We start from the raw sequence: 15,329 nt of genomic DNA on the forward strand, positions 1-15,329 counted from the left end.
ATACTTGGCAATTTGTATGAGCTCATATTTATTTTTGGACAATTTTTATTTGTTAAAATAATATTTAGGTTTAAGAAAGATGTAAGGTATGATACTTTTTTATATACTTGGCATAATCTTTTGCTTTTTTTTAAAAGAGTTTTGATAGGTAGCGTTTTTCCGCGATATTCAGTTAAGTTATAATAATTCTTGTTTTAAACTATAATTTTATTAATTTGATAAGTGTTAGCGTCTACATCAGACTATTATTTTTTGTTTTAATTGTTTGTTATACTTTTTCTAGTATATATAATATATGCGTCTGATTTGACGAAAAACAAAGAAGTAAAAAGAAGGGAGTAATACAAGCAGATTTGACTACATAAAATTGTATTTTTTTTTTAATTTCTATTTTTAAAAAATAGTATTGAAAGCACTACATAAAATATATAATATGCTTGGGAAAGAAGTAAAAAGAAAAAGTGATAAAAGCAGATTTGGCTACATAAACTTGTATTTTCTTTTTTTGTAAATTTTATTTTTTTTAATAGTACTGAGAAAGCACTACATAAAATAGAATATTACACAAGGATTTAACTAGCGATTAAAATATTGTAGATGACATATTAAATATATTATATATGTTATTTCTCCATAAGACCATTTCTTCAAGCTTCCGCCTTCCTACACGCTGAAAGAAGACAATAAGCCAGGTCGATCATGTTCGAATGAGATAGAAGTATTGGCTGTACTTCCATACTTCTCTCAAGTGATACACACGATGCATCTTTCTCGTATTAGATCGCGTAAGAGCTAGCAAATTGCTAAAAATGCACGCGGCACACTTGTATATTAACTTACGTTCGTTTATTGAAGATGTGATCCACCTTTCATACGCACGTTTCAAATCTCGCGAAGAAATAATTGAAATTCTTGTGCATCGTTAGATTTGTCATAAAACGTTCTATAATGCCACATATTACAAATAAAATACGTTTATTTTTCAGAAACCGTGTTTCTATATAGGTATATAATTCGAGAGCTCGACGATAAAAAGACGTAAGCAAGAAATAAACAAGACACAACGAATTTTCAAAACGATGATTAATTCTTACTTTAATTAACAAAAATATTAACATTTTTTAAATTGATTTGAAAAATAACGCCCATAACAGGTCAACATAACAATTTCTGCCCGAGGAAGTATTTTCGTCTGAAGTTTTAAATCTAATTACGTATCTCTTCTATAAGTATATTCATGTTATCGCGTTCAATTTAAACGCGCCGCACGCGATTATTTGTAATCGGCCTATTTCGTATTATGTATAATGTGTTATGCGTTATGAGCGTTACGTGTCACGTATTACGCATAGCACAAGCTGTTTGACAAAAAGATCTGTGTTTCCGTTAATGATCGATCTCGTACGTGGTGCGACGCGGTCCGGCGGTTTATTATGGTTCTACGCTGTGAAAATCTTGCTTTTACGCGCAAGCATTACGAGTTCGACGAAATCATGCCCTTTCGCAGAAGTCCAAATGTACAGCTACGTTATGTGCTCGCGCGGGTCGCGTGACAATCGTCCCCGCGTCTGGATCTCCTCGTGAGCTTGAAGTAACATGGTTTCGGCGACAAGGTGAAACCGTCATAGCCGTCCAGGTCCGGCTTACCGTGCTCGGTCGAGATCTCCACGTTGAAGTAATGCACGACGTAGGTTAAAAACAGGAATAATGTGGAGCGGGCCAACTGCTCGCCCAGACAGCGTCTCTTACCTGAAATGGGAAACAGTCGTTCGCATTCTCGCAATTAGTCCCGAACAATGGCGAATTGATTATCTTTCGTATACCTACCTTAATTCGCGAAGGTTGAAAAATGTACGCAATACGGAGGAAGGGAGGAGAGAGAGAGAGAGAGAGAGAGAGAGAAAGAGACAGGAGTAGAAATGACTTTTGCGCAAATGATGGTTGCGAAAGTGGGACATTAGCGGCTACATTTCGACGCGTTGATTGCGTCTCTCTTTGTAGCTTCTTTATTGAAACTGACCTAAACCGAAAGGTAAGCTGCAGTTACTCCGACAGAATCGACCCTGCTCGTCTAGAAATCGTTGTGGTCGGAATTCGTTCGGTTTTTCCCAGTAAACTTCGTCATTGTGAACACTATGAAAGTTGAAGAGAATAATCGTGTCCTGCAAAATAATGACCCTCTTATAATTTGGGCACATAATAGAACGCAATTTAGAATGCAACATGTTTTATCGATAATTAATCGGCAAACTTTGATATATACGTGTAGATATTTTATTTCTTTTTTTTACTGATGGAGGCTCGAAGAAATCAGCAAAAATGAAGCGTACGCTTATATTTATTTTAGAAATAAATATATATATGGAAAAAATCAAGAGTCAAAAATATTAATTCCTGTATATTGAAGTTTGCTACAGTTATCCATAACCAGATACCACCTACTAGTCTACTACCTTGGGAATTTGGTAACCAGATACTACCTACTAGTCTACTACCTTGGGAATTTGGTAGCCGTTTAAAGAAACGTCCTTCGCGGTTGCATGTACGCCGAGTGGAGCCAAAATTAGATATCTTTGTACCTACACCAATTTCATACTCGTGTCATTACGTTGTAACCAGAATATAGATATCATCGCATTTAATCATTTTCTGAATTATCATTATCTTATTATTAACAGTATTTATTGGCAGGTATATATTTTATTGAAGCTACTCTATTTATTATGCCTGCATGTAAAAAATCATGTAAAAGTCAATTAAATCACAATAACATATATTTTCTATTGTAAATTGTTTTCTAACTATCATAAATTATTATTAGAATCAAATAAATTATTTCTCTAGAAAGCTCTGATATGTTTAAAAATTAATTATTAATAATATTTTGTTGCAATGGGACTTTTCTTGAATCTATCTATCTTTTCTCGAATCTTAAATCTTTCTGTCAGCTATCAATGAATTATATACTCCGTCGCGACAGGATTGCACATAATAATCTATATTCTATAGTTCATATCTTTCTTCTTTCTTACATTACCTCGGCCAAGAAAGCTTCCGTTAGTGGCAAGGATGGTAAATCATCCTCGGTTGGAGCTCGTGACCTACCAACGACACCGTCCAACTCGGTCTGAAGTATCCTCAACCATTTCGGATTTAGCGACAGGAAGAGAAACGTAGTCACTAAGGTGTCAGTGGTCGTCTTCGACCCGGCCAGGAGATCAAGACACAGTGTCAATAAATTCTCACCTGCGGCGTGAAACATGTACACATATGTCATGTACACATGTGTCAACGGTAATTTGTTATTTATTTCGTCGTTACATCGTTGCATGTGAAAACTTAATTAATTACTAAACGAAGGAAAATATTCACAAATATAACACAATCACATGCATATCTCTTATTAATTTCAATCACCGTTACAAAGGCATATATGCCTTATCTTTCTTAAAATATTTTATTTTTGTAAAATTTCGACAAATAAAACATATGTATACGTATACGCATATTATCTATATTTAATGCATTAAAATGTACTTATATGATTAATTAAATATAACTGTAATAAATAGTAATATTTAACTCAATTTCGAGTAATTTTTTGACACATTACAGGTTAAAACTATTAGTAAATTAAAACATAATAGTGAGTCATTTTTTATTAAATTATTAGTTAATTTCAACGTATGCACATAGTAAAAAACACATTAAATTTTAGTCAAATTTAATACATTTCTTGAGTTAAATTTTTTAACTCCATTGTCTTAGTTAAATTAACAATATATTTAGTAGGAGCAGTGGCGACTTCAAGGAATGGTTAAAAATGACTCAATTTAAGTTTAATTTGACACTATAAATTTAACAGTGTATAATTCCGGAAAGGTTCTCTGATACTTTGTAAAAATATCGCAGACCAACTAACGTAAAAAGTTTAAGTGCAAAAAAAACTTAATAAAAATCAATCATAAAATTTAATAGAAATAAAGTGAGTAAGTAATAATTAATTTAATTTAAGCAAGCTTCAAGTGTTTAGATAAAATGTCAAGCTTTACATTGTGCGATACACAACTAACTTACGATCAAAAATCGTATTTTCATTTTTGTTATTTTTACGAATCTCCAAAAGAAACGCGTCAATCAAATCACGTGGTTGGTCGGATAATTCTCTCTCGTGTATCTTGATCTCCTCGTCGAGGAAGCGCCACAGCTTATTGAGAATCCTCATTAGTTCGTTGTAGCCTGACAATTCCGGAATCACGAAACGTAGAAAAGGCATTTGCGAAATCACTCCACCCATGGTATTTATTAATCTGTGTTAAAATGTGGATGTTTTATCTTGCGAAAATAATTGTGTGTCTAATTGAGTGTGTGTTTCGCTAAACAACACGATTACCTAAAGGCATTGTGAAGTGTTTCTAACGTTTCTTGCAGTTTTTGGTCCTCATACTCGAATCTATGCCCGGCGATCGTGATCCACAGCGAGTTGAGCACCGCGACATCGAAGACCCTGTGCATCATCACCGCGCCACGCTCGCTAATCAGTTGTAGATGATCAACGAGATTCCGAGCCTCTAGGGTCAACTGTTCTTTCATAATGGACTGACCTATGCCAAACATCCGCAGATGTTGCATTGTAAATTTACGAGTCTGCGACCAAGTGGAACCCTCAGAGAATAGAACGCCTTGAATAACAAATGTCGCTTGAATAACGAAATGAGAGAAACACAAAGACTTTATTTCCTGTGTCGAAATGTTGTTAAAAAAGTGAATAATTTTCAAAATCTTTGACGTATTCATTTTAAATGTTACGAATTAATTTCGCTTACTGTATACAGTTGCGTACCCTTTCTTTTCCCGAACGATCGTACTCTGAAGAAAAATCCGTCTGGTCGGTTATTGAATTCATCTTGAAGAAGAGCTTTCTTCACCAGATCGCACGTCGAAATCACCACCACCTTTTGATTACCAAGTTTTAACCCTAATATCGGCCCATACGTACGCGCCAGGTCTTGCAGAGCCAGATAAATGTATCCGTATTTCGAACGTAGCCGTGAAAACTTCAGTAAACATCCGAGTAACGGTATCCACATTGGCCCTACGTGGTCAATATTTGTACATGGAGTTTCATAATTAGAAATATTAATGTAATATTAATTTATAATCTTTAGTATTTTTGCCCACACCAAAAATATCGAAAGATCGTCATATATCGGTTACTTGTCAAATGTTGACATTATTAACATTAGAATATCTTTGGATCTAAACTTTAGATTAAGATACATGTATACTTATGAAGTAAGATGAAGTTAATTTTAATAATCTCCTGGGACTTGAGTGCACATCGGATATCATTTTTGTAACGTAATGTCTATAAAAGCGTGATTATAACGACTATTTCTTTCACACTTTGTCACGCTATACACGCATTTCTCAAAAAATAACTTAATATTTATCGACATATCTTTATTAATGATTATTACGATATATGATATTAATTATTAAAGATAAAAACTTTGGACAAATGTAAAAATTTCAGTGAAAATTATTTTGGAAATTATAGATACAAATTAAGAAAATGAAATATCATCTATGGTGGAACTGAATTCCAGAAATAAATTAAATATTCACGAAATAAATATATTCCGTTCGAAACGCGTTTTTCAAAACCCTATGACTTTCTCTCGAAAGATCAGCTTTCTGAATTAAGTGCTTTCAGAGATATTAACTTGTAATGTCTGTGTCAAGACATCTATTAGTATGTGTTGTATATTTGCAACGTGAAAAACAACGAAATCGTTCTTACTTGAAAAAGATATATGAATGAAAAGTGCAGTTATTGTGTGAATGTTTGGGCACTAATTGCTCGCAATATCACAAAATTAAAAGCTTCAAAAATGTCATATTATTATTGAATATTTTGTTCCACTTACCGGGTGGATAATTTCTCGGCTTCATGCAATCGTAGATGCAATAAATACAAATAAAGGTGCAGAAAAGTGATACCGTCAGGAGCAGCATCTTTGGATGTTTCGAGATGTGTCACTTTGTAATTTCTGCCTAGCTTTATGAATCTATGCTCTATATATTTATATGTCCATACACACACACACACACAGACACGTACGCACGCACGCACCAAATATATACATATGGTAAACTGCACATATGGTATACGAAACGGTCCTAGTCGCTACGTCGATCCTATCAGGCGACCCTTATGAACCCGAAACAAAAATATCATTTTTGTCATCGTCTCCACCCTCTCGGAGTACGCTCGCTCTCATTTTGAATCTGGCTATTAAAACACGACGATATATTTTTTTAACTGGGATGTACCTGTTACGAATAAATTTAGCATCGATAAAAAGATCGCGGGAATCTGTATTTGCTTAATTCGTAGATACGAAAATTTATTTCTCAAAATGATATATATCAAATAAAAGTATTAATTGATTAAATTAAAAATGCATGCATTAACTAGTTTTGTATTGTTTTATTGAAAGGTAACCGGACAACAGAATTGAAAATTGGTGAAATTAAAGACGTTATAATTATCAAGTTTTCTTTTGACAAATTCCCGAGGAGAAAACGAATTCAGATTCATTTATTTGAGAATAATAAGATCGTCACCCCGAAGAGGCTGGCCCTGGACGCAAGAAAATTTACGGAATATTTATACAATACATATACTTAAAATTGTTATTGAAGACGATGTTTTTTATCAAAAACTCGATTTTTGCAAACTATTATAAAGTTATCAATTCATTACAGTACATTTGACCCCTTATTTCACTTTCACGCATACGACGCGACGTAGCAATTTGGAATCCTGATAATTATTTTTTATATACTTACCTTACCCTATATATTATAAATATGTAAGTCAAAGCTGTTGAAAGATGAATATTTTAGCATATTCAACGCTAATTAAAATCGGAAGAAAACGCTTATTTCCTTGCAAGTTTCTCTTCTCTCTCCAAGAAAGATTGTTCTCTGTATATTAGAGAGAGAGAAAAGACCATTAAGGGGATGCTGAAGTCCTGTTTTATCAATTGAAATTTCGGCCAAATTTGCACGAGATAAAGCAAACTATTCACAGTAGGCCTGTTTTTTATAGCTGAACTGCTGCACTAGTTCACAGTTTATTTTTCTCTTTCTACATTGGAAGAAGAAAGATAAACTCTGAACTAGTGTAGCCAGTTCAACTATAAAAAACAGACTTATTATTTCTACTTCCTCGCACGCGCCAGTAGCTAGATCTTGCTAATTTATTTATACTATGAGCATTTTATTAAATAAAGAATATAATATATAAGTATAAACATTTTAGGAATATTTAGCTATTTTAATCTCCAGGTGGCAAATATATAAATCCAATAGACTGTTTGTAGATTATTTTTCTGCTGTCGGCATTACAAAGTCGATAAGTAAGTCTATCTATATTTGCAGCAGCAAACAGTTTAAAGCTTCCTTCTTTTCCGTTCATGGTATAAGTCGATAAACTATCATCAGTGTAATAGCAATTATTGAAATTAAAACTGTCAATCAATATATATGTACATACATACATACTACATATATTATAATAATATAAAAAACTCTTTATTTAATTTTTTGACAATAGCAAAATATTTAAATTACAAAATAAAATTGATTTTTTACTTAGTTTATTTTTTGTAAAATAAGTACATTTACGTATTGTATGCTTATTCAAAATTTTGTTGGTTATAAAAAATATTGCAAATATGTATATTACAATAATAAAGTTATAAATTAATTAATTTTTTTTAAATAAAAGTGGGTATAAATGATTTAACATGACTTAACATAAAAAATTTTTAATAATAATTAGACATTAGTTTAAAATTTTCATAATAGATATGTTTTTATAATTAAACGTTAGTGTCAAGAAGACAAACACATGATTATATTTCAAAAAGACGTCTTCAAAATCAGTGTAATAAAGAAATTATGTAAGTTATAATAGATAATACGCTGTTTATAGTTGAATGAGGTATGTACATACATAAGTGAGATATACAGGGTGTCCGGTACTCAATGGTAAAGCGCTCGTGGGCAGGTAGAGTGAGCTAAACTGTATCGAAAAGTCCTCCACTATTTTGGGATCTTCGTAATATTTATCGAGATACCAATCATTAAAAAAAAATTTAAGCCAAGTATATATAGAATCGTACATACATTACATCTTTCTTAAACCATCATTTTAGTCAGGTCATTTAAGTCATTTCAAGCCTATTTTAAGAAACTTAAAATTATTTAAAATGACAATGGTATTAAACTTTTGCTGCATATACATATACATAATACATATATTTGGTTTAAACAATTTATTAAACAATTATTTTTAGAATAAAATATTTTTGTCTCTATGTCTAATATCAAATACTTGGCAATTTGTATGATCACATATTTGTTTTTGGACAACTTTTATTTGTTAAAATAATATTTTTAGTTGAGAAAAGATGTAATGTAGGATACCTTTTTTTATACATTTGGCGTAATTTAAAAAAAAAATAATTAGTATCTCGATAACTATTGTGAAAATTGCAAAATGGTAAAGGACTTTTCGATTCAGTTTATAGCCTACTCTACCTGCCCACGAGCGCTTTACTATTGAGTAAACGACTGTATAATATGTTTTTTAAATGTGTATAATATGATAGGAGATTTAACTGCTGAAGAACGATCTAATTTACTGTTATCTCCTAAATTACCATTAGACTAAAGATTGACTTTTGATCAAAACATCTGCAATTAAATTTATATTAAGTTTGAAATATTAGTTATTTTATTATTGGTGATATTAACATGTAGGTACATTACGTGTGATTGACGTGTATTACTTATAACTTTTAACGTATTATTATAACTTTTAACGTTTGTGGTATTGTTGAAACACGAAATTTTTTTTACCTGTCAAATGTATAATATCAACAAACATCAAAGATTACTTGAGTTCTAAAAAGTAATTTTCCAAAAAAAGAAGAATTGCTTCGAAGTAGCTTTGAATCACGAAAAAGTGATAATTTTGAAAAGTAAATAAATATTTAATTAAAAATCTATTCATATATATCTCTCTCTATCTCTCTCTTTCTCTCTCTCTCTCTAAAATATAATATGCTTAATACTGAAATTAACTTTTCAGAAATTAAATTTAAAAGTTTAACTTTAAATTATAATATAAAATAATTCATTATTAACGGAACAAATCATAATATTTTACACTAATAACGTAAATTAAGTTTTATAAATATTTTGATGGTGGAAGGAGAATAAATGTTCAATAATTATTTAGAAAATGAAATCTTAAATATTCTTTTAAATGGTTTGCTACTATAAGAGAAATATTAATAAACGAAGTGTATATGTTTGCACTCAAATATACTTGGCACACTTCCGGAGAAGAGCAAAGATATCCTGCGAAGGCTTCAAAACGGCCCTGACTCCAACGCGTGAAAGATGCATCGATGCATTTCGCAGCGCGGGTGGCCTTGCCACGATTGGCCCGGCCGCACCGGTGCATCGCGCACAGCCCGCGCACCGCAGTGCACGGCTGCAGTCGAGTCATTATGCAGGTACTGCTGCCTGTCGCTTCAGCTCGCCCGTGACCGCAGACCGACGTTGAGTGTTGACTGTCGCTGGTGTTGACTCCCAGTGCACTTGCATCCCGACGCGATCCCTGCACTCGTCCCGTCGCCACGTTGCGCCGGTGAACCGCCGAATCTATTATATCACACTGAATGTGATTTCCGGTGTGTATGACAAAACTACGAGACTACCGTTTCGCCCCGTTGCTGGATCGTGTCTCGCTTTCTCGCAATGTGCTCATTAATCTTTCAAGCGTATCAACTACATAGAGAGCGGCTCCTTTTACCTTGATCGTAATAACTATTTTATTTTGCATTTACCTAAATTGCATTAAAGTATGTTTTCTTATCACGTGCAATATTATTTTGTGATAAGAATCACTATATTTAAATGAGACTTTAATAGCGTTTCCTCGTCAGAATTAGCATTAATAAGAAAATTCAACAAGCATGTTTCTGAACTTGAAGTAACGTTGTGGAAAATTGTAATGAGAAATTTAAAACTACTGTTGAAGATATTCAGGTTTTATTTTAAAGAGAATCTCTTTCTTAATGGATTTTGATAGAGATATTTGGTATTTTCGTTTGATTCTCTCTAAGTTTATATACAAGGAGAACACGCGAGAGAAATGCGAATGCTAAAATATATTTAACCTTAGGTACACCGTAAGATAATTGAGGCCAAAGACCTCGTCTCTCAATTGAGTTCTGACCTCTACACTTATATCGCCTATCTTCGTTTAAACAGCTCGAGTATTTTATCTACTATTTTCACAAGCTATATTTTTACCGACAAACTTTGGGAGTTGCAGTCCATAAATCTCAATACACAGCAATTACTTCCAACTTAAATCACAGCGTCGCGATGCAAGCTGGCCATCGTCGAGGGCTATTATGCGGCTAGCTTACGATTCGTAACTTTGTTGTGGGCGCCGATCGATCGTACTTTTCGAATCGCAAAGGATTCATGCTGAATTCGAAGGACTCACTCGGCACGTGATAGTTCCTACCGAAGAAATTCGCTTTTACGGGGCCGACGAACCTAATCAAACAAAGTCAAGGACGATCACGTTAAGATACGGTACTCCCTTTTATCGATCGTATTATTGGAGGGTTCCGATAGGGCTTGAGCCATTGGGAGATTAAAACTTAAAAAAAATTGGTAGAACAATTCAGCTAAAACTGAAACCTTTAATGGGGAAGAACGATCTATATTTAACTCATTACAGGGGAAGGCTATAATGTACCGAAAAGATAAGAAATAAGAAGAGATGGATATTCAAATATTTTAGAGCTGTTTATTAGATAAGCCGAACCTTTCAATATCAGTTAATTACAATATTTGCTTTACGATTTTATTATATAATAACTGATTTGTTATATTATATTTATTTTATTGATTTGTTGTATTGTATTTATATTCTATTAATGTCAATTATCGCAAATTCTTTTTTTAAGTTTATTACTTTTTAATTTTTTATGAAGATCTTTTGAAAAGTACCAACAAATTATTATTTGCTAATTTTGTTAAGAATAAGAAAACTATTTATTGTTCTAAAGTTAATTTTAAAATAATAATTTGATTAATTTTGTTTTCGCGACTTTGCACCGTACATTTTATATTAATTTTAAAACATTTATTATTACTGCAGATCGGTATGGCACGTGAAAATTATGAAGCTGAGAAAAGTTTGATAAAGAGAAGGTATACTTTCACTTTATTTCTTTCTCGGTTTAATAAATGGAGTCTTAGCTAATGCTATTACGATGTTATTACAATATTGAGAACATAATTTGAGGCTTTCTCTATTTAAGAGATTTAAAAGGATTGAAATGAAGGAGAAGTTATATATATAGTTATATATAGTTTCGAGTTTGTAAAAAAAAGTTAAAAAGGTAAAATATTCATATGTTTGGCTTAAAGATTAAACAGCCAAAAATAGTTTTCTATTTATAACGAATCGCTCGTTGGTAACAACAATCTTAAGCGTGTCTATCATTCCGCAATATCAATGCAATAATCCGCTTATACCGCTGATTAGCGGGATTCCACTAATAATCGTTACGCAAGCACATGCCGAACCACGTTACAAATTGTCATTAAGGTAGCCAAAGTGTAATTACATGATTAAATTTTCCGCGTAAATTGGACTCAATGAATAAATTCCCCGCATTATTTTCCAGCGCATTATTTCGTTCTTTTGATTAAATAACTTCTCGATCCCATAACATGGCAACTTTAATTTATATTTGTCCCCGACGTTATTACATACTGATAATGCAACTCGATCGATTGCCCGATTAATATTTGTCAATGGTTTAATAATCTATGTAGTTCGGTCATTTAAACCATTTTGAGAATGTAAAGAGACTTGTAATCTCAAAAACGTGAATCTGGGGTAAAATTACTCAAAGTGAACAAATTATATGAATAAGTTTGCTGTTAAATGAATATATCAGCAATAGTAAATTAATCCATTCTATTCAAATCCATATAATTTTTTATGATATATTAAAATGTTTGTGAATCATGTTACTTTCTATATACATATATAAATATATACATATTCATATTTATCTCATTTCTTTGATTTATTCTCTCTCTCTCTCTCTCTCTCTCTCTCTCTCATTCACTCTGGCTCTTGTGATATTTCGTGTTATTTCATTTATTCATAATCTAAACACATTGCACATTGTTCATAATCAATAGTACAATGTTTAGGAATACGTTTTTCAGCACTTGAAAGAAGAAGATTGAATTCTTTCTCTCTCACTTTCTCACTTTCTCACTTTCTCCCATTTTCATGGCAGTAATACAATTTATAAAATTAATAAAATATATGTTTTTAATATAAATGTTAATAAAGCTATGAAGCAAACAGGTTTTTGGATTAAGAATATAGTAGTTCTTCGAATCATTTGCAACAGCCAATACACGAAGCAATGACATGCGCGGCTGACCTCGTACGGCCTTTAACTTCGTCCGAAGTGACCGATCGAAGCACTTGGCCGACGCTATAAATACACATCGGGTACTCGCGAGCGCTAGATAAATCACCGAAGTTGAGGAGCGTCTCTTGTGGCTTAGGGCGCACATTGCACGATCGCGGTTGCGTGACCGTCGGCTCCCTGACCTTTAGAATTTCTTTCACGAATCCTATTTGCTACTCAATGACGTTGCAGTTGCCGAAATAAACTCACGGTGCCTCGTGAAATATTGCTCCGTTACGCTAATTCCGTACGCTCTATACTGCCATACCGGTGCATGTCGATCGCACATTCCTCTCCTTACTAAAGATAATAATAATTTACCGGATTAAGTTTGTTAAATATAAATTCTGATAATGGGTTGCTGGCCTAGCCGGTTTAGAATTGCGGCAAAATCACCGCATGGCCTATTTTAAAGTACACGAAAAGACATCATCGAACAACGCGATGATATAATTATAGCTTTGATTAAATTTGTATTTGGGACATATATCACTTATTTTCATTGCTTTTATGAAATATTGGATTTATTCATAATTAGCTTTTAGTTCTATTTATTTTTGCAATTATTATTATATTTATTCCGGATATCGTTAATAATTTTGCTGAGAAAGCAAATCAGGGATAAGCACTTATAAGTATTTAATTAAAAGAAGAATTTGATAACAAGAAATTGTGGAAAACTTGGAAAATTATGAAAATGTTCAATGTTAAAAACCGATTAATAAAGAAAATTAAACAAAAGATAGATAATTCCGGATGCAAATTATAAGTAACGACAAGTGATTTTGTATGAAAAATATTTAACTTTAGAAATAATGTTTCTTTATGTAGCTTTATCATTACAAATAGTTTAATTTCTGATTAACTTTTCTAGATTAAAATTTTTAATTAACTTTTTTATTATAAGAAATTTGAATTACATTTTGCAATCTGCCAGATATCTACGTAAGAAATCACATTCAAGGAAAAATACAAATATAATTTTTGTTCTTTTGTTAACTGCTACGGGCTGATGTAGTTTATTGTATCGGCATCACAATATTACGGCGGTTTGTCGGATATACGGTAAACTTTTACTGACGAGAACGCGACGCTCGTCTCATTAAGTAAACGCTCTACTGCCGCAGATGTCTGACTCGTGAGACGCTTGCGCTACTTGCTGATGCGAGGTTAGCTAGTCTCTGCTTGTTCCACTGAAAAGGAATATCGTCAACAAGAATACATTGTCGGTTCTTTCCAACAAGTTTATATTATGCATACACACGTTGCGTAGGTTCCTATCCTAAGGCTGTATATCCCAAGTCGTACAGTTTGTAGTAGGTCGAACTCATGAGAAGAACGTTTTGTTATTGCATATGCAAATTAACAATTATACGTGAAAATATTTGATGCTTTATTTAATTGTAATTTACTTAATAAATAAATTTTATTTTAAAAATGAGAATCAAATCTCTGGGCGTATAATATTGAATTTTAACGATATATAATATTTTACATTAAAAATTAAAAAGTTGTATGAGAAACAATGACTCTCAATTAAATTTTTGTTTAAGAAAGTTTAAAAAATTGCTTAAGTGAAAAAATACAAAATCAGAGGAAAGGATAAGCAATTTCGAACACTCGGTATATTAATTCAAAGTGCTCGAATATAGTGTTAATAGCATTATGTCGTACAAAGTATTGAACCTGAAAACGATTGCAATCAAACGAAGAGCAGGAATCGACGTCGATCCATCAGCACTTCAGCACTCAACTAATCAAACAATTACGATCTAGCAATTAAACTTAGTTAATATCGCGCGCCAATATTAGTTCAATCGCGTTTAATGGACGCAACTGAATTACGATTGTGCGCCGTGCGCGTCCTTTTACATTAGTGATGGAAAACAAAGCGCAACCTGACCGGAATTAGAGACTTTATACACAATTACATTATGCGATTTGTTTGCCTAACATATTTACTCAAACATACATGCATAAAGTGACCTGTATACAATGTATATATATATATATATAATATATATATTTCATATATATTTATATACACGTGAATTTTTTTAAAGATACGATATTTTGTGACATGATCGAATTATACATAGCAAAAAATGTGATTTGATCGCACTTGTCACAAGCTTTTGGTTTCTGATTATAAATAATTTTACAACCGTCCGAATCTTTATATACATATAGTATATAACATTAAATAGCTCTACTTTTTTTAAAAATTTATATTTACAGTGAGTTGCAAAAAAAGTACATGATTTCAAAATAATACATTATTACAGAAACAAATAATGTAGTCAAAGTATAACGCTCGCGGGTTAATTTCACACTCATCGATCGAAAGAGAGGGCTAAAAACTGGAACGCGCGACCAAAAAAGTTGCACCCCGATTTCAAATGCCAATGCAATTTTGTAGCCGCGGGATGGAAAGTTGTCGATAGCCGAATCTGCGGCAAAATAATGTATTGCGCGTGTACATTTAGCGTCGATTAATTCCGGCCATACCGACTTTTTGCTGATTGACGCAAAGCAATGGTATTTAATTAAATTTACTTGCACAAAGGTATGTCTTGTGCAATAATATCGTCTGTATCGAAAATTGATCACAGAAAATGTAAAAACAAAGATATCTTTTATTATGCTATTAATACTTATAATATATAAATTATGTGGTTATTTAATTTTTTATTTGTTATCATAATTTGTTAATAAAAAAATTAGTCAATT

The 15,329-nt window shown here is 32.3% G+C and overlaps 1 protein-coding gene across 1 annotated transcript; it reads right to left on the reverse strand.

Moving 5' to 3' along the window:
- Nucleotides 1-987: 987 nt before the first annotated feature.
- On the reverse strand, nucleotides 988-6,047 carry LOC105456682 (probable cytochrome P450 305a1). The gene is made up of 8 exons (XM_011700902.1): nucleotides 5,931-6,047; nucleotides 4,844-5,095; nucleotides 4,394-4,682; nucleotides 4,078-4,310; nucleotides 3,038-3,246; nucleotides 2,496-2,579; nucleotides 2,021-2,162; nucleotides 988-1,749 (listed from the first exon to the last, which is right to left on the reverse strand). Exons 1-8 carry the CDS (start codon nucleotides 6,016-6,018, stop codon nucleotides 1,529-1,531), a joined length of 1,518 nt encoding a protein of 505 aa, XP_011699204.1. The 5' UTR covers nucleotides 6,019-6,047; the 3' UTR covers nucleotides 988-1,528.
- Nucleotides 6,048-15,329: the final 9,282 nt, after the last annotated feature.

This window comes from Wasmannia auropunctata, unplaced genomic scaffold (assembly GCF_000956235.1).
Source record: "Wasmannia auropunctata unplaced genomic scaffold, wasmannia.A_1.0 LD335585.1, whole genome shotgun sequence".
Classification (NCBI taxonomy): domain Eukaryota; kingdom Metazoa; phylum Arthropoda; class Insecta; order Hymenoptera; family Formicidae; genus Wasmannia; species Wasmannia auropunctata.

Excerpts from the sequence above, each read along its gene's own strand:
- LOC105456682 (XM_011700902.1), bottom strand. The coding sequence starts at position 6,018 with ATGCTGCTCCTGACGGTATCACTTTTCTGCACCTTTATTTGTATTTAT. Across the intron at positions 4,683-4,843 it reads ATCGTTCGGGAAAAGAAAGG|GCGTTCTATTCTCTGAGGGT; the intron begins GTACGCAACTGT and ends TTGTTATTCAAG. Across the intron at positions 2,163-2,495 it reads ACGGCTACCAAATTCCCAAG|GACACGATTATTCTCTTCAA; the intron begins GTAGTAGACTAG and ends ATTATTTTGCAG.